At 43.5% G+C, this 24,671-nt stretch overlaps 1 protein-coding gene across 4 annotated transcripts in view; it reads left to right on the top strand.

Annotated features, from left to right (window-relative positions):
* lgmn (legumain) overlaps window positions 1-21,017 on the top strand; it is a 68,653-nt gene extending 47,636 nt beyond the window's left edge. For all 4 annotated transcript variants that reach the window (XM_063046113.1, XM_063046133.1, XM_063046134.1 and 1 more), the window contains exons 9-14: window positions 4,496-4,614; window positions 10,275-10,364; window positions 16,477-16,671; window positions 18,725-18,895; window positions 20,064-20,131; window positions 20,488-21,017. In XM_063046113.1, coding sequence (XP_062902183.1) covers window positions 4,496-4,614; window positions 10,275-10,364; window positions 16,477-16,671; window positions 18,725-18,895; window positions 20,064-20,131; window positions 20,488-20,530 — 686 coding nt within the window. In that variant the 3' untranslated portion in view covers window positions 20,531-21,017. The remainder of the gene's footprint in view (window positions 1-4,495; window positions 4,615-10,274; window positions 10,365-16,476; window positions 16,672-18,724; window positions 18,896-20,063; window positions 20,132-20,487) is intronic.
* The last annotated feature ends 3,654 nt before the right edge of the window (window positions 21,018-24,671 follow it).

Below are 24,671 nucleotides of genomic sequence, written 5' to 3' on the forward strand. Positions count from 1 at the left end.
GGGAGAGACCTTATCAGTAGACCTGGCCAAAACAATAGCATTCTCCCATCTGTCCGATCCCATCCTAATCTTTTCAAAATGGTTTTTTCCTCTTATCAGGGGGCCCCTAGCTTCATTGATTTCCACGCTAACACCGACTAGGTTTGTTAGCATATCAAAAGCCGGTGACCGTCTCAGTTCGCGTCGGTCATGATCAATAACATTTTTCCCCCTGGGCAGCCGGTAACTCTCTTTCATGATTCCACCAACTGTTTCCTCCAGCACCGCAAAATGTCCACCGGGGAGTACCTCGTGGGCCATGTTAAAAACCTCATCCCCATAACTCTTTTGCACCACCCCCCACTCCTCATCTGCGGATACTGTCCTTGATTTCCCTTTCTTCCTTAGCACTTCCTCAGCCGCACAATAGCTTGTCAAGGCTGTGTCAGAGAGAGCGGTCTCGGCAAAAACCATCAGCCCCTCGTCTCGCTCCTGCGTCTGCACAAATTCTTTCCTGGCTACTGCTACGTCCGTCCCAGCTCCCTCACTACCTCTTATCTCACTACACCCTGTCTCATACAAGGTTGGCAGAAATGTTTCAGCTAAATTTACCACCACAGCTAAATTCACTACTGCAGCCCCATGATGAACCTGCGAGTCCATGGGCGGGGCCTCAATGCTGGCAGGCTGACCTGTCAATCTCACGACTGGGAACACGATTCCTCCGGCGATGTCATTACCGAGCAAGACTTCCACGTCTTTCATCGGTAATTCGGACCTCACCCCGATCGTGACTAGTCCAGAGACCAGGTTGCTCTGTAAGTGTATCTGGTGCAAAGGGACTGACTCTGTCCCTTCCCCAACACCTTTGACCTCTACCTCCCCAGTCTGGGTCTCTGAGCTAAACTCTAATACACTCTTCAGTATTAGTGACTGACACGCTCCCGTGTCTCTCCAGATCCGCACTGGAACTGGTTTTAACCTCTCCTTCACTGACACCAGTCCGGCCGAGATAAACCTCTCGCGCCCTTCCTGGACTTTTTCAGACCTGTCCTTCCCTAGCGGTTCTCTTAACAGCTCGATACAGCCATTCAAAATTTCCGCTTTTCCTTTCCCCGTCTCCTTCCTTGGGGCAAAGCACCTGGACGCAAAGTGTCCGACTTTCCCACAATTATAACAGACGACCCCAGGAGACTTCCTACCAGACTGCTCCCGGTCTACCTTATCCTTTTCACTAGTCCCCGGCTTACTTTCTGACTTTTCCGGCGGACTCTCCCCTCCGTCCTGACTACCCTTCTGGTAGCCTTTACTCAGGGCAAACTTCATTTTATGCGTCAACGCATACTCATCCGCTAACTTAGCAGTTGCGGCTAACGTGGCTGCCTCTTTCTCATCGAGGTAGGGTCTCATACCCTCAGGGACACAACCTTTAAACTACTCAATCAGAATCAGCTGCAGCAGTCTGTCATAATCCCCCTCTACCCCTTTCGAGGCGCACCAACGCTCACAATATGTTTGCATCTCACGGGCAAACTCCAAATACGTGCGGTCCCGCTGCTTCCTCGCATTCTGGAACCTCTGCCGGTATGCCTCCGGGACCAACTCATAAATCCTGAGGATGGCCTCTTTCACCACCTCATACCTCTGGGCATCTTCCGCGGATAAAGCTGAGTAAGCTTCTTGGGCCTTCCCTTTCAGTACACTCTGAAGTAAAACAACCCACTTATCCCTCGGCCAGTCCTGACTTATAGCCACTTTTTCGAAGTGGAGGAAGTACCGATCCACGTCGGTATCATCAAATGGGGGAACCAGCCTAACCTCCTGGGTCGCCCGGAACCCTCCACCTTGGTTCAGCACGAGCCCCTGCTCGGCCCTTATCCTTAACTTTTCCAGCTCAAATTCCCTTTCCCTCTGTTTCTCCTCTCTCTCCAACTGTCTGTCCCTCTCTTTCTCCTCTCTCTCCAACTGTCTTTCTCTCTCTTGCCTTTCTAACTCTCTCTCTTCGTGTTCTAGCTGCCGTACCCGGAACTCGTGCTCGAGTCTCAGTTTTTCAAGCTGCACCTGTACCGCGTCTCCAGCAGGTTTTTCAATAGACACCACCCCCAGCTCACCTTGGGGAAACACACCTTTAGATACATAGTGCTCTACAATAGCTCTGTGTATCTCCTCTCTCCTCATTGTCGACTTCACCTTAGCAAGATTCAACCGTTTTGCCACAGCTATCAATTCCGATTTCCTGGCATCCTCTAATGCCTCCAAGGTCGGCGCCTTTATAAATTCCTCAACCTCCATTTCTGCTGTTTGTCTTTTCTTTCTTTCGGGAATTTTAACCCAATCAATTTACTCCGTCCCAAATTTAGCGTTCAAAATCGCGGACGAGAACCCCACTTATGTTACGTACCCCGTAACTGGGTTGCCAAACCAGCAGAAATGGATCACTCAGTTGGAGTCTGGAGTACTAGAACTAAGAAAGTTTTATTAAAGAAACGAGCAACACAGTAATCGAAAGGATAATAAATGCAACAGTTCAGCGATGATAAACGCACATGTGCACAGAATTAAGATAACAGCATCAATCAAGCTCTATCGTTGTCTAGGGGTAAATGACCAATTTCAAAATGACTCAAAGTTCAATCCAGTTAGTAGTTCAGTTCGCAGTAATCGTTGCCATGGCGATGGACAAGGTGGGGGAAGAGAGACAGAATAGGAACAACTGATCATTCAGAACACTGCTTCACTTACAGACCAGCGATATGGCTCACAAACAGCTTTTGGGCGGGTCCTTGGTGATGTCACCTGAGGTCACCGACTGTGACCCCTCCTCCAGATGCGGTCGATCCTCTGCAGTGAACCCGGCACCCAGGCAAGGGCGGACACACACCGGGTTCCCGCTGATCGTACCTTTCCACCCTTGTCGTTGTCTGGTACTTCTCACCCACTCATGAGAGGCGCACCGCTTCCAGGGTCTCGTTACCTCGGGTGGCGTGTGTGCTGCCTTAGCGAACCTGTCCCTTTTTATCCCCCTGCTGGGGTATCGCCTGTCCATCACTTCAAACAGTTCAGGGTTCAAAGGGGGGAGCCGCTCCAGACAGCTCTCCCTCCCACATCCCTTCATTACACATCTCCAGACGCTGCTCCATTGTTCCTTATCTCTCCTTCCCCTGAGGGCAGGTAGCAGACCAACTGCTGATGCCACTGATGCTAGCCCAGGCCAGCAAACATCTTAATTTTATGTGTATTCTCGTAACAATTCAAACTGTTGAATCTGTTACCTACAGTATAAAACTTTAAATATATTCCCGCCCATTGCCATCCATTATTTTGTTTTACTTATGGTGACCCAACCTCCACAGCTCCTGTGTAGCAGTAGCTTGATCTTCAGTTCTGCTTTGCCAATGAACTGTATTGTATACCATCCAATGCTTAATAAGGCATTAGACTCAATTCTCTAAAAATTCTACCTTCTGACCATCAAGCTTCATTTTATTTTATTGGAATTTGAATTTTGCTCTATCCCAATGTAACCCTCAGGCTTGCCCGGCTCAATAGGAAACAGCCTTTGGCCCCGCCAAACTGGAAAATCACGTTTGTGTGGATGCTGTGTAACGTACCGCCCAGTTACAAACTCACAACACAAAATATCAGACAGTACACCATATGCAATTAAATGATTGAACTTTGTGAATCTTAATCTGAATATAGGGTTAGTAATGAAAATAAAAAAGGGCCCAATTCAAGGAAAAGTCAAAAGTTCACGTTGGAGCTCACTCAGTCGTCATTCTTCCACCATCGATCTCCTCCGAGCGTTGCCGACCTTCGGACCCTCAGATCCCAGTACACTCCGTCCGGCGGTCTACCAGCTCTCTCCACACGTGTCTTCCCTCTTCATCTCTCCTCGACAAAGACCGCGAAAAAACATCCTTCCAGATTCACAAGACAAAGCAACAATCTCCGATTGGCTAACATGCATACCAGAGTCCTGTTATCTCCAGCTATAACCCAAACATTGCTGCTACGGAGAAACCGTTACCTCAGCAGTGAACATTACAGAGGAGCCATTACATTGGCAGTGAATCCTTACAGCGTGTTACACAGAGAATTTGCTTGTCTTGATGTCCTGTTTTATAATTCTGCAACATGGTGCTTTTTATTTCTGTTTTTAATATACTTAATATTGTCTTTTTCCAGTCCTGCAGTTCCCTCAAAACTGTGACTTCAAATTTCCCTCAAGTTTGTGTGCTAGACTAATATTTAGTGACTGTTTCTTCCCTGTCAAGTACTATGGCTGTATTCTACAGAAGTTGTATAAATGGTGCTGATAAAAGTGAGATAACTCAAACTTTAGCCATAATTAATTTGTTTAACAGTGTCAACTTGCACTTGTCTTGGCACTAAAACTAATGTGCACAGCTCATGTAAAATGTCCCATCAATGTTTGTCAAAAATAAAGAAACTTGACAGTTTAAATTTGATCACTACTCCCTAGTCTATTGAACTCTACTACTTATAATTACAGTGTTTGCCACTACTGCTGCCAATCCAGAGGAGTCCTCTTACGCTTGTTATTATGATGAACTTAGAAACACCTACTTGGGTGATGTATACAGTGTTGTGTGGATGGAAGACTCTGATGCGGTATGTAGAAAAACTTAAATATTACCATATTATTTGTTTATAGTTGATTTAATTCCTTGTAATGTTCGTCTTTCACTTAGCAGCATTAATAATTGGGATCTAACCCATATGTCATAGTTGTAGAATAACACAGCATGCAAAGATCCAGCCTCTGACCCAGACTGTTCATGCCAAACAAGATCCCTGTCTAAGCTAGATCCACTTGTCTGCATTTGGGCCATATTCCCCTAAACGTGTGCATGTATCTGTCAAAATGTCTTTTGATCGTTATGGTACATGCCTTACCCACTTCCTACAGTAGCTCATTCCATATGCACACTGTCCTCTGCATGAAGAAGTTACCCCTTAGGTCCCTTTTAAATCTTTTCCCTCTTACCTTAAACCTATGCTTTTTAATATTTGATCCCCTTTCAATGAGGAAAAAGACTGGGTGCATTTATCATACCTATACTTCTTTAAGGCCAACCCTAGTCTTCTAACCTGCCCAGCCTCTCCCTATAACTCGGGCCCTCAGCTACTGGCAACATTTGCGTCAATCTTTTATTTATATTTTTGTAAATCTCATTGTCAGGATTTTGGAATAAACACTGATTTGCTGAAATAGAACTAACATGGTGATGTCTGAAAATGTAGGTATTAAATAACTCCAATTATCAATATTTCATAGAACAGTGGTCGGTGTAAATAACGGAAATGAATTTTGTCTTGATATGAAAACTGAAGCTGCAGTGATTCACTGTCTCATGAAAGGTCTTGTTCTGAAGACATTCTAGGGGTTAATTAGAAGATCCATTATAAGTGAGAAAACTTGAGGTGCAAGAATGAAAAGTTATTTAGCACTCCAAAATATTTAAATTAATAAGTTGCCATTCATTAAAATGTAACTGGTTGCTCTTTCTTGCACTGTATGCTCTTATACCTGTAAGTTTTTGGGATCCTGTTAGATCAGTGGTCCCCAATCACTGGACTGCGGACTGCTACCAGGCTGCAAAGCAGGGGGATGGGAGCCAGAGTGCCAGAGCTGACAGTGTGGCTGGGGTAAAAATAAATGATGTTGAAAGTTCAAGCAAATCCGCTGATAGAAAGGTTGTGAGTGGTGGTAAAAATCTTCTGAGGTGCATATATTTCAATGCTAGGAGTATTGCGGGGAAGGCGGATGAGTTGAGGGCGTGGATTGACACGTGGAATTATGACGTTGTAGCAATCAGTGAAACTTGGCTACAGGAGGGGCAGGACTGGCAGCTTAATATTCCAGGATTCCGATGTTTCAGATGTGATCGAGGCAGAGGAATGAAAGGTGGGGGAGTAGCATTGCTTGTTAGGGAGAATATTACAGCAGTGCTCAGGCAGGACAGATTAGAGGGCTTGTCTACTGAGTCCTTATAGGTGGAACTGAGAAACAGGAAAGGTATGGCCACATTAGTGGGATTGTATTACAGACCACCCAATAGTCAAAGAGACTTGGAAGAGCAAATCTGCAGAGAGATAGCGGGCAACTGCAGGAAACATAAAGTTGTGGTGGTAGGGGATTTTAATTTTCCATACATTGATTGGGACTCCCATACTGTTAGGGGTCTAGATGGTTTAGAGTTTGTAAAATGTGTTCAGGAAAGTTTTCTAAATCAATATATAGAGGGACCAACTAGAGGGGATGCAATATTGGATCTCCTGTTAGGAAACGAGTTAGGACAAGTGACGGAAGTCTGTGTAGGGGAGCACTTTGGTTCCAGTGATCATAACACTATTAGTTTCAATTTGATCATGGACAAGGATAGATCTGGTCCTAGGGTTGAGGTTCTTAACTGGAAGAAGGCCAAATTTGAAGAAATGAGAAAGGATCTGAAAAGCGTGGATTGGGACAGGTTGTTCTCTGGCAAAGATGTGATTGGTAGGTGGGAAGCCTTCAAAGGGGAAATTTTGAGAGTGCAGAGTTTGTATGTTCCTGTCAGGATTAAAGGCAAATTGAACAGGAATAAGGAACCTTGGTTCTCAAGGGATATTGCAACTCTGATAAAGAAGAAGCGGGAGTTGTATGAAATGTATAGGAAACAGGGAGTAAATCAGGTGCTTGAGGAGTATAAGAAGTGCAAGAAAATACTTAAGAAAGTAATCAGGAGGGCTAAAAGAAGACATGAGGTTGCCTTGGCAGTCAAAGTGAAGGATAATCCAAAGAGCTTTTACAGGTATATTAAGAGCAAAAGGATTGTAAGGGATAAAATTGGTCCTCTTGAAGATCAGAGTGGTCAGCTATGTGCGGAACCAAAGGAAATGGGGGAGATCTTAAATAGGTTTTTTGCGTCTGTATTTACTAAGGAAACTGGCATGAAGTCTATGGAATTGAGGGAAACAAGTAGTGAGATCATGGAAACTGTACAGATTGAAAAGGAGGAGGTCCTTGCTGTCTTGAGGAAAATTAAAGTGGATAAATCCCCGGGACCTGACAGAGTGTTCCCTCGGACCTTGAAGGAGACTGGTGTTGAAATTGCGGGGGCCCTGGCAGAAATATTTAAAATGTCGCTGTTTACGGGTGAGGTGCTGGAGGATTGGAGAGTGGCTCATGTTGTTCCGTTGTTTAAAAAAGGATCGAAAAGTAATCCGGGAAATTATAGGCCGGTGAGTTTAACGTTGGTAGTGGGTAAGTTATTGGAGGGAATACTAAGAGACAGAATCTACAAACATTTGGATAGATAGGGACTTATTGGGGAGAGTCAACATGGCTTTGTGCATGGTAGGTCATGTTTGACCAATCTATTGGAGTTTTTCGAGGAGGTTACCAGGAAAGTGGATGAAGGGAAGGCAGTGGATATTGTCTACATGGATTTCAGTAAGGCCTTTGATAAGGTCCCGCATGGGAGGTTAGTTAGGAAAATTCAGTCGCTAGGTATACATGGAGAGGTGGTAAATTGGATTAGACATTGGCTCAATGGAAGAAGCCAAAGAGTGGTGGTAGAGAATTGCTTCTCTGAGTGGAGGCCTGTGACTAGTGGTGTGCCACAGGGATCAGTGCTGGGTCCATTGTTATTTGTCATCTATATCAATGATCTGGATGATAATGTGGTAAATTGGATCAGCAAATTTGCTGATGATACAAAGATTGGAGGTATAGTAGACAGTGAGGAAGGTTTTCAGAGCCTGCAGTGGGATGTGGACCAGCTGGAAAAATGGGCGGAAAAATGGCAGATGGAGTTTAATACAGACAAGTGTGAGGTATTGCATGTTGGAAGGACAAACCAAGGTAGAACATACAGGATTAATGGTAAGGCACTGAGGAGTGCAGTAGAACAGAGGGATCTGGGAATACAGATACAAAATTCCCTAAAAGTGGTGTCACAATTAGTTAGGGTCGTAAAGAGAGCTTTTGGTACACTGGCCTTTTATACTCAATACTTTGATTAATAGAGCTGGAATGTTATGATGAGGTTGTATAAGGCATTGGTGAGGCCGAATCTGGAGTATTGTGTTCAGTTTTGGTCACCAAATTACAGGAAGGATATAAATAAGGTTGAAAGAGTGCAGAGAAGGTTTACAAGGATGTTGCCGGGACTTGAGAAACTCAGTTACAGAGAAAGGTTGAATAGGTTAGGACTTTATTCCCTGGAGCGTAGAAGAATGAGGAGAGATTTGATAGAGGTATATAAAATTATGATGGGTATAGATAGAGTGAATGCAAGCAGGCTTTTTCCACTGAGGCAAGGGGAGAAAAAAACCAAAGGACATGGGTTAAGGGTGAGGGGGGAGAAGTTTAAAGGGAACATTGAGGGTGGAGGGCTTCTTCACACAGAGAGTAGTGGGAGTATGGAATGAGCTGCCAGATGAGGTGGTAAATGCGAGTTCTTTTTTAACTTTTAAGAATGAATTGGACAGATACATGGATGGGAGGTGTATGGAGGGATATGGTCCGTGTGCAGGTCAGTGGGACTAGGCAGAAGATGGTTCGGCACAGCCAAGAAGGGCCAAAAGGCCTGTTTCTGTGCTGTAGTTTCTATGGTCCTATGTGCTACTGGTCCGCAAGGAAACGATATTATTTGGTGGTATGAAGCGATATGAGTCAACTGCACCTTTCCTCATTTCCTGTCACGTCCACTGTTGAACGTACACGAGGTCATTATGCACGCGAGGTCATCAGTCGGTATGAGTTAAAAGCAAACGTTGCTTGAAAGTTTCTTTGGAAGAGGTGGAAAAGGACATAAAAGGCCTAACGATGGTGATAACACAGAGACAGCTCAGGCAGAGACTGTGGGGAAAAAAAAGAAAGCTTCCTTCAACAGAAAATACGACGAGTCGTACATAAAATATAGCTTTATTGCGACCGGTGACTCACGTGCTCCAAGCCCCCTGTGTGTTATATGTGGAGACAAGCTGTCTAATGAGGCAATGAAGCCCTCAAAACTGCTTTGGCACCTTGAGTCCAAGCACCCTACACTTAAAGACAAACCTGGTGAGTTTTTTGAGAGGAAAAAACGTGAGCAAGCGGGACAGAAGCAAGTGCTGAGAGCCACCAGCTCCACAAATGCTGCTGCTCTGAGAGCGTCATACTTAGTGGCTATCTGTGTGACATCTTCAACCTGCTCAATGAACTCAGTTTGTCACTTCAGGGGAGAATGACAACTGTCTTCAGGTTGGCAGATAAAGTGTCTGCTTTCAAAGCCAAACTGGAACTGTGGGAACGGTGAGTGGACAGGGGCATATTTGACTTGTTCCCAACATTAGCTGGGATTTTGAAAGAGACTGAGGCTGCACTGTCTTTCTCACAGCTGGTGCGCGATCACCTATCTTTGCTGTCGACAAAATTTGAGCATTACTTCCCAACCTCAAATGACCCAAGATGTGCAAAAGAATGGGTCCGTGACCCACTTGTGAATGTCCCTGGTGAATCATCCATGTCAGCGCGTGAAGAAGATCAACTCCTCGAGCGTGCAAATGACGGCAGGCTGAAAAGTATGTTTGTCATAACATCTCTGCCGGCATTCTGGAATATCCTGAGATAGCCACAAAAGCACAGAAAACGTTGCTTCCATTTCCAACAGCATATCTCTGCGAAGCAGGATTTTCTGCAATGAATGCAACAAAAACTGAATTGAGGAATAGACTGGACATAAGGAACCCCCTTCGAGTATCGCTGTCTCCCATCACCCCTCAATGGGACTGTCTTGTTGCAGGAAAACAAGCCCAGGGCTCCCACTGATTCAGCGGTATTGGTGTGTTGCAATGATTTTATATGTTCATACGAGGCAAATATGCGCTGTGTGTTTAATATCCAAACGTTACTTAAAATGTTATGATGCTATTGACTTATAAGTGACTTATAATTGACTTATCACTATACAATATTCATGAGAGGAAAATATGCACTGTGTGTTTAATATTAAATTCGTTAGATAAACCCTTTTAGAAATGTAATTGAGTATTATTAGCCATTTATAAATGATTTATAGTTTTACCTATATTCCGGTCGTGATTAACACCCCACCCGTCGGCCGGTCCATAAGAATATTGTCAATATTAACCCGGTCCGCTGTGCAAAAAAGGTTGGGGACCCCTGTGTTAGATGCCAGAATTTGGCCACCAATCACAATGAAGACTGATCAGCTGCCATACAGTATATTTGTTTGCAGAGCTGGTACTGTAGGATTTCCATTCACATTTCCTTCATTTTTCAGGAGGACCTGAGGAAAGAAACATTGCATTATCAGTTCAAACTTGTAAAGAAGAGGACCAACACGAGCCATGTGCAAGAGTATGGAAACATGGTAAGGATTTCACTTGTGGTCCATACCGTTAGCATTTTTCTGTCTCTCTTGGAAAAGGTGGCTAGAGAAGATGAGCCTGTTGCTTTTCATCTGGTTACTTGGTTTTTAAAAAAAAAATTATAATTTTCTTTTACTTGTCCCTTCTGCCCCTCTCCACCATTTCCCTTCCATTTTCCTTCTTTTTGGTCAGCAGCTATGTTGTTACTGGAGTTTCTCTTTGTGCATCGGGCAGCAATGGCTGTTTCCTTGGTGTTTGTCTGTTTTTTTATGAGGCCAAGTTGCGAGCTCGAGGCTCAAACCAGCACGGATGGAAAGCGAGCTGGCCGGATTCGAACCTGCAATCACATGCCTCAGAGTCCGGTGCGGATGCCGGCTTGCGTTCTTATTGCGCATCTAAAAACAATGCTGTGATGATTCCACACACACACAGCTTTCTAGATGATGAGATTAATGTAATGTCAAATGAAATGGATTCTTAATGATCAGCATGGACCCAGTGGGCTGAAAAGCCCGTTTTTAGGCAGGTGACTCTGTTTCAGTCCTCCTTTTATTAATCTGCCTTCCACTTCCAATGTAGAACTTTAAAACATTCCATTTTTTTCTGAGGCTAAGTATGTAATTTCTATAAGAGGACTATGTTGGGCCAACCCAACCATTGGATCTCCATTTGTAATTATTTGGCATCCCCTTCCAAAGCGGAAGCATTACTGAAATCCTCAATATTCACCTTATTAAAGGGCAAGGTTATTTCTAATCCAACTGAGGAATACAACTTGAATGTGCCAGGTTGTAAAATTTGTTTTTAAAAAGCTCTATAGAAATCTTGCTCTTATTTTCTCTCACCTTGTACTTTGTGCAAGGGGCAGTCTACTGCATTTAATCAGGATGTACAACTAATCACCATTTTTTAAAATTGAGAAATAAATTACAGACATTACCAGTTTCCCTTATTTTTCTTTGGTGTCACGTATTTCTTTAGAGGCAGACAGATCTGAAAAGGTTGAGCAATTAGACCTAGTTCAGGCAGCCTAGATCTTCAGCTTAGATAATATATGTGTTATGTTCTTTGTCAGGAAGGGTAGCTGAGTATGTAATTTCTGTAAAATGTTTTGAAGAGGACTATGTTGGGCCAACCCAGCCATTGGATTTCCATTCCCAATTACTTGGCATTCCTTTCCAAAGCAGAAGTATTACTGAAATCCTCAGTGTTCACTTCATTAAGCTATCCCCAGCCATTTCAGACATAGTAGCTTGGTGGTTTCACCATTCTCCACAAAGGCAGGACAGGCCAGTCTTTTAAAGGCAGAGGAGGTGAAGTATGCTTTATGATTAACCCATCGTGCTACACAAAATATTGCAGTTCTACCTCAGTCCTGCTCACCTGATCTGGAACACCTAGCGATTAAATGTCGTCCATTTTATCAGCCGAGAGAGTTTTCCGCCATCATCCCGGTAGCAGTGTGCTTTCCACCTCAGGCCAATGTCAACACAAAATAATCAGCAGATGCTGGGGTCAAAGCAACACTCACAACATGCTGGAGGAACTCAGCAGGTTGGGCAGCATCCGTGAAAATGATGAGTCGACGTTTCGGGCCAGAACCCTTCGTCAGGACTGAAGAGGGAAGGGGCAGAGGCCCTATAAAGAAGGTGGGGGAGGGTGGGAAGGAGAAGGCTGGTAGGTGCCAGGTGAAAAACCAGTAAGGGGAAAGATAAAGGGGTGGGGGAGAGGAAGCAGGGAGGTGATAGGCAGGAAAGGTGAAGAAGGAATAGGGGAAAACACAATGGGTAGTAGAAGGAGGCAGAATCATGAGGGAGGTGATAGGCAGCTGGGGGAGGGGGCAAAGTGAAATAGGGGTAGGGGAAGGGAGGGGGAGGGAATTACCGGAAGTTGGAGAATTCTGTGTTCATACCAAGGGGCTGGAGACTACCCAGAGAGTATATAAGGTGTTGCTCCTCCAACCTGAGTTTAGCCTCATCATGGCGGTAGAGGAGGCCATGTATGGACATATCTGAATGGGAAGCAGAGTTGAAGTGGGTGGCTCCCGGGAGATCCTGTCTGTTGTGACGGACGAGGCGGAGCACTGTAGGAACTGAGCACCGTAATCAGCAGGCATAAAGCTGCACACCCTGATGCTTCTCTGTCAGTGCGGGAGCCAGCTTGAAGACGTATTGGAACAACTGCCACCAATATACCACCCGTGGAACCCGAGGAGCCAACACACTTGGCCATTGTTATTTACACAGTGATGCACTTGACCATTGTTATTTGTATAGTGATGCAGTGACACTCCAGCAACCTCAATTTAACCCTAGCCTACTGACAGGAAAGTGTACAGTAACCAATCAACCTACCCGTTACACCTTTGGACTGGGAGGAAACTGGAACACTCGGGGAAAACCCACACATTCCACGGGGAGGATGTACAGACTCCTTATAGAAGATGCCGGGATTGAGTTCTGAACTCTGATGCCCCAGCTGTAACAGCGCTACGCTGACTGCTATGCTGCTGTAGTGCCCACTGTACTGTGGTTATACCACAATCAAGAGTGCTCACCATGCCATCCCACACCTATACTTTGGGAAGTCTGACCACCTGGCTGTACTTCTACTCCCAGTGTATAGGCAGGGACTAAAGACTGCCCAGAAGGTAAGGTCAGGGGAGGTGCAGAAGCGCTTACAGGATTTGCCTTGAGTCGATGGACCGGACAATATTCAGATACGTCACAGCTGTCACTGACTTCAAGACCTGTGGGCATTAATGTGTGCCTTTGAGAACATAGCGGACATACCTAAACTAAAAGCCATGGATGAACCAGGAAATTTGTCATCTGAAAACCTGTGCAAACCAACTGGAGAGTGCTCAAGGACATCTTCAATCTCTTATTGCTACAGTTGAAGGTTCCTACCTACTACAAAGGGGCAACAATCACACCAGTGCCTAAGAAGAGTGCGATGAGCTGCCTCAACAACTATTGCCCAGTTGCACTCACATCTACAGCAGTGAAGTGCTTTGAGAGGTTGGTCATGGCCAGAGACAGCTCCTGCCTGAGCAAGGACCTGGACCTGCTGCAATTTGCCTATTGCCACAACAGGTCTACAGCAGATGCAATCACTAGCTCTCCACTCAGCCTTGGATCACCTGGACAATAGTAATACCTGTGTCAGGCTGCTGTTTATTGACTACACTCATTGTCCAACACAATCATGCCCTCAATTTTAATCAACAAGCTCCAAAACTTGGGCCTCTGTACCTTCCTTTAATAGAGTGGCTATGGAGGAGAAGTTTCCTATGGTGGGAGAGTCTAATACCAGAATAGAGAGGCATCCTTTTAGAATGGAGGTGAGGAGAAATTTCTTTAGCCAGAGAGTTGTGAATCTGTGGACCTTGTTGCCACAGGCAGCCATGAGGGCCAAGTCTTTATGTATATTTAAGGCAGAGGTTAATGGATTCTTGATTGGTCAGGGCATGAAGGGATACAGGGAAAAGGCAGGAGATGGGGTTGAGAGGAAATATGGATCAGCCATAATGAAATGGCAGATGGACTGAATAGCCTAATTCTGCTCCTATATCTTATGGTCCCTTTGCATCTGGATCCTTGACTTTCTTATCAGGAGGCCACAGTGTGTGCAGATCAGTAATAACAGCTGCTCTTTGCTGACAGTCAACACTTTTGCAACTCAAGGATGCATGCTTAGCCCACTGCTCAATGACTGTGTGTCTCGGTATAGCTCAAATGCCAACTATAAATTTGCTAGTGACACAACCATTGTTGGCAGAGATTCAGGTGGTGATGGGAGGGTGTACAGGAGCGAGACAGATCAGCTGGTTGAGTGGTGTCGCAGCAACAACCTTGCACTCGATGTCAATAAGACCAAGGACTTTTGGACTTCATGAAGAGTAAGACAAGGGAACACACAACTGTCCTCAATAAGGGATCAGAAGTGGAAAGGGTGAGCTCTTTCAAGTTCCTGGGTGTCAACGTCTCTTGAGGATCTATCCTGGGCTCAATGTATTGGTGCAATTACAAAGAAGACACAACGGAGGCAATATATCAGTAGGAGTTTGAGAAAACTTAGTATGTCACCAAAGACTCTTGCAAATTTCTACTGACACACCATGGAGAGCATTCTGACTGGCTGCATCACCGTCTGGTATGGAGGGACCAGTGCACAGGATCAGGAGAAAGCTGCAGAAGGTTGTAAACGCAACCAACACCATCATGGGCACCTTCAAAACATGTTGCCGTAAAGTGGCATCCATTATTAAGGACCCCCATCACCCAGAACATGCCCTCTACTCTTTGCTCCCATCAGCGAGGAGGTACAGAAACCTGAAGATCCACACTCAATGTTTCAGAAACAGCTTCTTCCCCTCTGCCATCAGGTTTCTGAATGGACAATGAACCCATGAACACTACCTCACTATTTTTTCCTCTCTTTTTGCACTGTGTAATTTAATTTGTATATTTAATGTAACTTATAGCTTTTATTGTTATGTATTGCAGTGTACCTCTGCCGCAAAACAATAAATTTCATGATGTATGCCAGTGATACTAAACTAGATTCAGATTTTGTTTCTATGATTCTGCAGGTATTTCCAGAAGCCAGAGGTAGGGGTTTATTAAATCCAATAGGAAATCCTGTAGAAACTGTGTCAGTGATTGAAATGTGGAATGCCAGCCCAAGAGCATTGGTATCTACACATTTAAGGGAGGAGGGGTATTTAAATGCCTGATGGAGAATATAAGAATGTGTTGCTGAGCATTTGATGGGAAGACTCGTGTAGAGCATGAGCCAAACGGATGCAGATGTTCTATTAGTAGTTGTTCAACATTGTTTAATGTCATTTCCAGTACACGAGTCTAAAAGACAACAAAACATTTGTTACTCCAGGTCGATTGCAGCACACAAAAAACACAATAAGATAAAGAGCACAATAGTAAAAAACAATAAATATAAATACGTAAGATAGCTTGTATACATCGATTGACCATAAAGTGACACTGGGCACAGGGTAGTCTGTACATGTAAATTGGCTCTGTTGGGAAATGGTAAAGTAGTGGTGGTAAAGAGTGTGGGGGGTGTTGCTGAGCCTTGCTGCTTGGGAAAGTGGATGTTTTTGAGTCTGATGGTCTTAGCATGGATGCTACGTAGCCTCCTCCCTAATGGGAGTGGGACAGACAGTCCATGAGCAGGGTGGGTGGGCTCCTACATGATATTTCTGGCCTTTTTCCAGTACCTTTCTGTATTATATGTCCCTGATGGCAGGTATGTTGGTGCTGGTGAGGCGTTGGGCAGATCTGACTATCTGTTGTAGAATCTTCCTGCCCCTGCAGTGTAGTTTCTGTAGCGAGCAGTGATGCAACATGATAGAATACTCTACTGCGTAACTATAGAAGGTTATGAGTATTGATGTGTGTAGTCCTGCTCTCTTCAGTCTCCCCAGAAAGTAAAGGCATTGGTGAGCTTTCCTGATTGTTTAGGATGTGTTCTGTGACCACGAGAGATTATGCAAAATATGCACTCCTGGGAGTTTGAAACTGCTTAGTTTGCACTGCTGTGCTGCTGAGATAATGAAGATGTGAGTGGTGCAACTTCTCCTAAAGTCGACTATCTCCGATGTCTTGACAATGAGGAACAGGTTATTTGGCTGACACCAGGCCTCGTGCTCTTCCACCTCCCCTCTGTAGGCTGCCTCATCCTTGCTGGTGATGACTGTCATGTCATTGGCGAACTTGACGATGTGATTATTTGGGTAATCAGCCTCCACTCACTACAGTTTTCTGAGAAAATTTGTTCTGCTTTCAGTGGAAGAAGTTAACTGTTCTTTCTTCAGCCCTTTAAATACACTTTTTCTCTGTAGATTAATTTTAGTAGACTGTTCTGTGATCCCTGTCATATATGCCCCACCCAATGTATATCTGACTGACACAGTGCTGTCAATATATTCTTTGTATTTAAGTACTTTAGGAGATTTTCTAGTGAATGTGGGACTCTTGCCTTCTGACTCTAAGAAAAGCATTGGCACAGAATAAAATTGTCATTGATTGGAGACAAAAATGCTTACTAGAAAATGGATTCCTTAAAAATGTTCTTTTCTTTTTTCCCTAGACAGTGTCCCACATGAAACTGAGTGCATTTCAGGGCGCGAAGAGGGGACCCCCCAAAATGAAGCCTCCAACTGACATTGTAGATGCAGTGCCAAGCCCTGACGTTGTTCTTGCCACTCTTAAACGCAAGTACATGGCAACCAACAGCATTGAGGTGGCTCAGAAGGTTCTGGCAGAAATCAGTGAGCATCTGCAGGTGAGCATTGTACATTCCATACTTATCCATGCAGAGCCCCTTGCGGTTTATCACTTTCCCAAATTAAGGTTTAGTGAATCCTTTTGGTGTTCATAGTTTGACGCTAATGTTATTATTTTTAATGCAATGAATGGTAGTACTGTCTGTTGAACTGTGAATTGAATTGACTTTATTTCTTGCATAATTCACATACATGAGTAAAAATCTTTATGTCACGTATCTGTCCGAATGTGCAAATTATAGAAATTTGTCATAAATAGTATGTACAATAAGATATACAGCAAAACAGTCAATATAGCTTAGAAATACAATTGTGTCAGTGTGAATTAATCAGTCTGATGGCCTGGTGGAAGAAGCTGTCTCGGAGCCTGTTGGTTCTGGCTTTTATACTGCGGTACCGTTTCCCAGATGGTAGCAGCTGGAACGGTTTGTGGATGGGGTAACTCTGGTCTCCAGTGATCCTTTGGGCCCTTTTTACACACCTATTACTGTAAATGTCCTGAATAGTGGGAAGTTCACATCTACAGATGCACTGGGCTGTCCACACCACTCTCTGCAGAGTCCTGCGATTGAGGGAAGTACAGTTCCCGTACCAGGCAGTGATGCAGCTAGTCAGGAAGTAGAAAGTCCTTAGGATTTGGGGACTGTGGACTGAATAATGGAGTTTGCTTTGACTTTTGGTCACTAAATGACTGCAAGCTGCAGATCTCAGGGCAGAGCCATTTTCTGAGCTGGGGCATTCTCCATTGATTCCTGGGTGCTCCAGAAATTGCTGAGCTGAAGCACCTGTATTTTCCAGTAATATAATGAGGTTTTGTGTGTCTAGCCTGGTCCTAGTCATTTGTATGAGGGTGCTCACCTTAACTTTAAAAAAAAGTGAAATAACAGTAGTTTTGCTTTGAAATAGTCTAATTTTTTTAAAAAGATCATTTTCATGACATGTTGTTGGAGGCCTGTTCAAGCAGTCCATTGGTGTGGCCTTGTCCTGCTGTCTGAGTCCTCATCGCCACTCGTTAAGTCTCACAAGTATGGCCTGTATGGGTAATATCTGAAAGATGTGAGTCAGGATACACATCTGGCTTGTTAACTGCTCCCATCTCCACAGATACTGCCTGCCTGCTGAGTATTTCCTGCATCTTCAATCCTTATTTTTCAGTCAATGTTCAGTAAATTATTTGAAATCTGTCTCATTAGTGAAATTGACTGTTTAGATTTCTGCATAAAGAATCATAGTGACATGCCTTTTGACCTATGCCAACCATAAATCAGCCATCTATACTGAACCCTTTTCTGAGCACATAACACCTTCTATGTCTTGGCGACTGAAGTGCCCATCCAGACACTTACATGTTGTCTGGCTACCTGCCTTTGCCACCCACTCGGGTAACGTATTCTAGATTTCAGAGACACAAGAGGTTCTGCAGATGCTGGAAAGCTACATTTATTGCTATCTATAGATGCTGCCTGACCTGCTGAGTTCCTCCAGCACATTGTGTATTATTCCAATTTCTGGGTGAAAAAGTTCCTTCTCTGATCTCTTCCACATTTCTTGCCTCTTATCCTATGCCTACTCCCTTAAGAGTTAGATACCTGTTCTGGGGAAAAGTTTCCTGCAAGCTACCTTTCCTATTCTCCTGGCAATTTTGCATACCATTATTTGAACACCTTTCCAAGGAAACCAAACCTATTCAGTCCTTATAAATGAAACGCTCTATCACAGCAATAACTAATGGAGGTTCAAGAGATGTTTCGGACAAGACGCTTCATCAGGGTCTCCCTCAAATCCTTCAAGAGACCCTCCAAGCCCTGATGAAGAGTCTCAGCCCGAAATGTCGATTTTTATTTATTCACTTCTGTAGATGCTGCCTGACCTGCTGAGTTCCTCCAACAATTTGTGTGTTGCTCTGGGTTTCCAGCATCTGCAGAATCTACTGTGTTTATGCTGGAGGAACCCAGCCGTTTGAGCAGCTTACGGATTGGGGAGGAATTGTTGATGTTCCAGGTCAAAGCCATGCAACAGTCCTACTTCACCGATGCATCCATTCTCTTGCAGAGAAAAAGAATAATTCAGGAGTCCATGAGGAAGATAGTTTCCATTGTTACAGGATCTGAGGAACGAACAGAACGGATTCTAAATTCTCGAAATCGTATCTACAATCACACATGCTATCAAGCTGCAAATTACTATTTCAAAACCCGCTGCTTCAACTGGCACTCGATACTTGTAAGTATCTAATTTCACTGGAAAAATTATTTTTTGTTTACAATGAGAAACCTACCACATGTTAGTTTGTTTTTTCTTGGTGGGGGGGGCATTTTCGGGATCTCGGTTTGGAGAAGTCATTGTCATCAGTATGCAGCCAAGGGAATTTCCTTTGTAGTACAGCAGTTTAAAAAAATTGTTGGGTTAGAACTTGCTGAGGCAACTTTGCATGGAACTACTGGCCGTATTTTAAAGTCAGTGCACTTGGAGCAGTTATGATGGCAAATGCTGGCCTTGTGCCAGATTAGACCGTGAGCCAATCTATTTGAATAGAGAAAAACAGCTTCAAGGGAGATGAGGAACATACAATAACTTAAATGTTAGCTGAATGTATTGAGGGCACTTAACTATGTTTTTAAGAATTTTGACATTCCCAATTAGACTATTTTAATTGACTCATTTAAAAAATAATTTTATGACTGTAAAGGGCATATGGGCAGGTTCCACTATGACCAAGTAGCCAGCTGTCTATAGTTTTTCTGCCTTTTTGTGAGTGGGGCTTGTCCTGTCCTGTGCATTATATTGCACAACCCTGCTGCTTCAGAAGGTGACAGCTTTTGTAAGTGAATTGGTGCTTTTAGATTTAAGAAAGGTAAGGTTATATCACTTCCATTAACAGATAACAGGTGCAGTCCAGCAAAAGCTAAATTTATGTTAGCTTGCAATGATGTAGTAATCATGAGACACTGAAAGTCATGAGTGGGTAATACATGCACATAAATCTTCTGGTGTTTCCATTGTACTGTCAATTTCTCAAAGTTCCCTCCTAGACATCATCCAAAAGGCACCTTGCTCACTAAATACTGCCTTCTTGTTTGATCATGGGGCTCCCCCATTGCATGGTGTAGTCTTGTCATCTGCGGCCACTCTAAATGGAATTCACAGATTATTGACCTGTATCAGAGATTCTCTGGACTCCTATTTCCTTGGCTTGTAAATGGTAATTAATCTTGATGTGTGTTGCTCAATGCCTAATGATTGTTTTTGTCTGGAATCATGTACACCATCCTTGTGAATCTTTTCTGTATTCTCTCTAGTGTGGTGACATCGTTCCTATCGCGAGGCAATCAGAACTGCACATAATACCCTTTCTTTATTAATAATGCTACTTTTTCCTTTCTGTTTGCAGAATGAGTATGCACTGAGACAACTTTATGCTTTAGTCAATCTTTGTGAAGAAGGTTTCTCAATAAACAGGTAATGTTTTCTGTTTTGATTTTTATCACGATGTATTTCATTACAGTCCAATGGCTTTATCTCAAATGTTTGGAAAACCTTGTAACCAACAAATTAAAATATTCTTTATTATAGTGATGTAAATAACATGATGAAAAGTAAGTTAGAGAAAAAAAAACAAACTGGTCTGACACAAGGCCGCAACTTTTTTTACATGCATTGTAGTGCTGTTGGCCACATTTTCTGAGCATTTCACTTTTTTCATGCCCCACCCTGAACACTGTCCCGCTTGTGCTTTTTGTATGTTTAATATATCAATTCCTTGTATTAAAATTTCTAGGAATATTTTGAACTGACTATTGCATCCCCTTTTACAGTATTCTTCACGCCATGGATAAAGTATGCCTTGTGAGGAGTTAAAATGCACTGGACTGAACATGCAGAAAATTTTATTCTATTTTGATTTGGAGCTTCAAGGATTAGAAATGATGGAACAGATCTGTTAATTCGCTGTGGAACACCATTCTCTTATAATATTGCTTCTTTTCATAAATCTTGATTTTCATACTATTTCTGCACAAAGTTTACTCAGATTGCCTTACCGATGGGAAATTAATTTTCTGCGATTATGCACCTTGGTTAGCCAAAGATGGATTCCCTTGATCGTTTTAATGCTCGTTGTATGTAACCGGGGAAAGCACTAATAACCACTATGTTAATGTTACTGTCCTCAAAATACATGTATGCATAAAAACAATGTATAAACCAATGAACTGAGAAAAAACCTTCCTCACGTCCATTGAAGATATTTGATATGACCAGAGTGAAAATGTTGACAATTGCATACATTCCTACCTCTAACAGGATTATTAAATGCAATTTGAATAAAGTTGCCTGGTAGTTCCGCTCCCTTGTATTGCGGTTTCAATATAATATACTTCTACTTATGAAAGTGCATTTCTTTTCATCTTGGCAAACACTGATAGTGAGTTGTGATATGCAGGGGGAAGCTGCTGTTGAAGTGGTTGAGGAAGTTATGACTGAGTTACAATCAGTGGCTGTCAACCACATTATATAAACTCTGCGAAATGTGAGTTTTCGTTGAGAAAGGCTGTGTGATTCTGTTTCTCGGCTTTATGGTGATCACCTTGATGGGAATTGACCTGCATTCGTACTTGAGCTTTCTTTTTCAAACAGTCGGTCTGAGAGGTTCACATTTACGGACCTTTCAAGAGTGAAAGCTGAGCAATGTATGTGGCTGGAAGTACGCCGAAATAGATCAGATCAACAAAAAAGAGCACGACTGGTATTCGTCACAAGTTATTGATGCACTTCTGTCTTTTACTTTTGGGACTCAGTATTACAGTTATGATCCCTTGTATCAGATTCCATCCTCTTCAGTCCCCTTTCCATTCCACCTATCAGCTTGCGCAGGGTGAGTGAGTGTGTGCTGAATCAGGGAGCCTTGACCTAGGTCCATATTCCCTAATATTTCAGATAAGGATCGGAAATAGAACAAAATGTGATATCATGTTCAGGAGCATCACTGGAGAGGTTCCATTTTGTGTGTATAGTATTTATTCTGTTTTGGGACTGTGAGAAGGACAAGAATGCACTGCAAGGTATATCATACCTTCTAACTTCTGACGAAAATGAAACATCTGGTTCATTGCTGTGCAAAAGAAACAATTTACAGCTTTTACAGCACCTGCACCTGCTTGAGAGCTGGCAGTGGCCAAGGCTGAACAATTCATTCTGGAGAAAGAATAATGTTCCAAGCACACCATGCAATTGAAAGTCCAGTATTCCATCATTTGTTCTTCTGCAATCCAGAAGGTTATGAAATAGCTGAAGGATGAAATCACCCATATCCTTTCCCTCCACAGTTTCCTGCTTGTTTTTCAAGATCTTGATACTGTTCTGATTAAGTTGGTGAAACTAACTATGCAAAAGCCCAACACAGAGCATAGAATAGTACAGCACATTACAGCCCACAATGTTGTGCTGACCCTCAAACCCTACCTCCCATATAACCCCCCCACCTTAAATTCCTCCATATACCTGTCTAGTAGTCTCTTAAACTTCACTAGTGTATCTGCCTCTACCACTGACTCAGGCAGTGCATTCCACGCACCAACCACTCTCTGAGTAAAAAACCTTCCTCTAATATTCCCCTTGAATATTCCCCTTACCTTAAAGCCATGTCCTCTTGTATTGACCAGTGGTGCCCTGGGGAAGAGGCGCTGGCTATCCACTCTATCTATTCCTCTTAATATCTTGTACACCTCTATCATGTCTCCCCTCATCCTCCTCCTCTCCAAAGAGTAAAGCCCTAGCTCCCTTAATCTCTAATCATAATGCATACTTTCTAAACCAGGCAGCATCGTGGTAAATCTCCTCTGTACCCTTTCCAATGCTTCCACATCCATCCTATAGTGAGGTGACCAGAACTGGACACAGTACTCCAAGTGTGGCCTAACCAGAGTTTTATAGAGCTGCATCATTACATCACGACTCTTAAACTCTATCCCTCGACTTATGAAAGCTAACACCCCATAAGCTTTCTTAACTACCCTATCCACCTGTGAGGCAACTTTCAGTGATCTGTGGACATGTACCCCCAGATCCCTCTGCTCCTCCACACTACCAAGTATCCTGCCATTTACTTTGTACTCTGCCGTGGAGTTTGTCCTTTCAAAGTGTACCACCTCACACTTCTCCAGGTTGAACTCCATCTGCCACTTCTCAGCCCACTTCTGCATCCTATCAATGTCTCTCTACAATATTCAACAATCCTCTACATTATCTACAACACCACCAACCTTTGTGTCATCTGAAAACTTACCAACCCACCCTTCCACCCCACCATCCAGGTAGTTAATAAAAATCACGAAGAGTAGAGGTCCCAGAACAGATCCTTGTGGGACACCACTAGTCACAACCCTCCAATCTGAATATACTCCCTCCACCACGACCCTCTGCCTTCTGCAAGCAAGCCAATTCTGAATCCACCTGGCCAAACATGCCTTCTGACTTTCTGAATAAGCCTACTGTGTGGAACCTTGTCAAATGCTTTGCTAAAATCCATGTAGATCACATCCACAGCACTACCGTCATCTATATGCCTGGTCACCTCCTCAAAGAACTCTATCAGGCTTGTTAGACACGTTCTGCCCTTCACAAAGCCATGCTAACTGTTCCTGATCAGACCATGATTCTCTAAATGCCCATAGATCCTATCTCTAAGAATCTTTTCCAACAGTTTTCCCACCATAGACGTAAGGCTCACTGGTCTATAATTACCTGGACTATCCCTACTATCTTTTTTGAACAAGGGGTCAACATTCGCCTCCCTCCAATCCTCCGGTACCATTCCCGTAGACAACGAGGACATAAAGATCCTAGCCAGAGGCTCAGCAATCTCTTCTCTCGCCTCGTGGAGCAGCCTGGGGAATATTCCATTCGGCCCCGGGGACTTAGCCGTCCTAATGTATTTTAACAACTCCAACACCACCTCTCCTTTCATATCTACATGCTCCAGAACATCAACCTCACTCATATTGTCCTCACCGTCATCAAGTTCCCTCTCATTGGTGAATACCGAAGAAAAGTATTCATTGAGGACCTCGCTCACTTCCATAGCCTCCAGGCATATCTTCCCACCTTTATCTCTAATCGTTCCTACATTCACTCCTGTCATCCTTTTCTTCTTCACATAATTGAAGAATGCCTTGGGGTTTTCCTTTACCCTACTTGCCAAGGCCTTCTCATGCCCCCTTCTTGCTCTTCTCAGCCCCTTCTTAAGCTCCTTTCTTGCTTCCCTATATTCCTCAATAGACCCATCTGATCCTTGCTGCCTAAACTTCATGTATGCTGCCTTCTTCCACCTGACTAGATTTTCCACCTCACTTTTCACCCATGGTTCCTTCACCCTACCATTGTTTATCTTCCTTACTGGGACAAATTTATCCCTAACATCCCGCAAGAGATCTCTAAACATCGACCACATGTCCATAGTACATTTCCCTGCAAAAACATCATCCCAATTCACACCCGCAAGTTCTAGCCTTATAACCTCATAATTTTCCCTTCCCCAATTAAAAATTTTCCTGCCCTCTCTGATTCTATCCTTTTCCATGATCATGCTAAAGGCCAGGGAGCGGTGGTCACTGTCCCCCAGATGCTCACCCACCGAGAGATCTGTGACCTGACCTGGTTCGTTACCTAATACTAGATCTGGTATGGCATTCCCCCTAGTCGGCCAGTCAACATACAGTGACAGGAATCTAAATGTTAACTTCCCAGTTCTCAGAGTGAGATTTCCTGGTAATTGACTTAAATGCAAATCATGCGATAGGTATAAGAATGTTTTTGTTTGAGTTGCAGGAAAAATGTTATGTGGGATTTTCCCTGGAACAAGAAGTAAGTCTTAAGTCCATATCATGTGGTTAGTTACTCATTCAATAAAGGATTTTTAAAGAAAAATGTGATCCTAACCTTTATGAGAACAGGCTTTTTGTAGATCCGGTACCATGAAATGAATGCACAGCAAGAGCCATCT

The sequence above is a fragment of the Mobula hypostoma genome, chromosome 1, assembly GCF_963921235.1.
Source record: "Mobula hypostoma chromosome 1, sMobHyp1.1, whole genome shotgun sequence".
NCBI classification, from domain to species: domain Eukaryota; kingdom Metazoa; phylum Chordata; class Chondrichthyes; order Myliobatiformes; family Myliobatidae; genus Mobula; species Mobula hypostoma.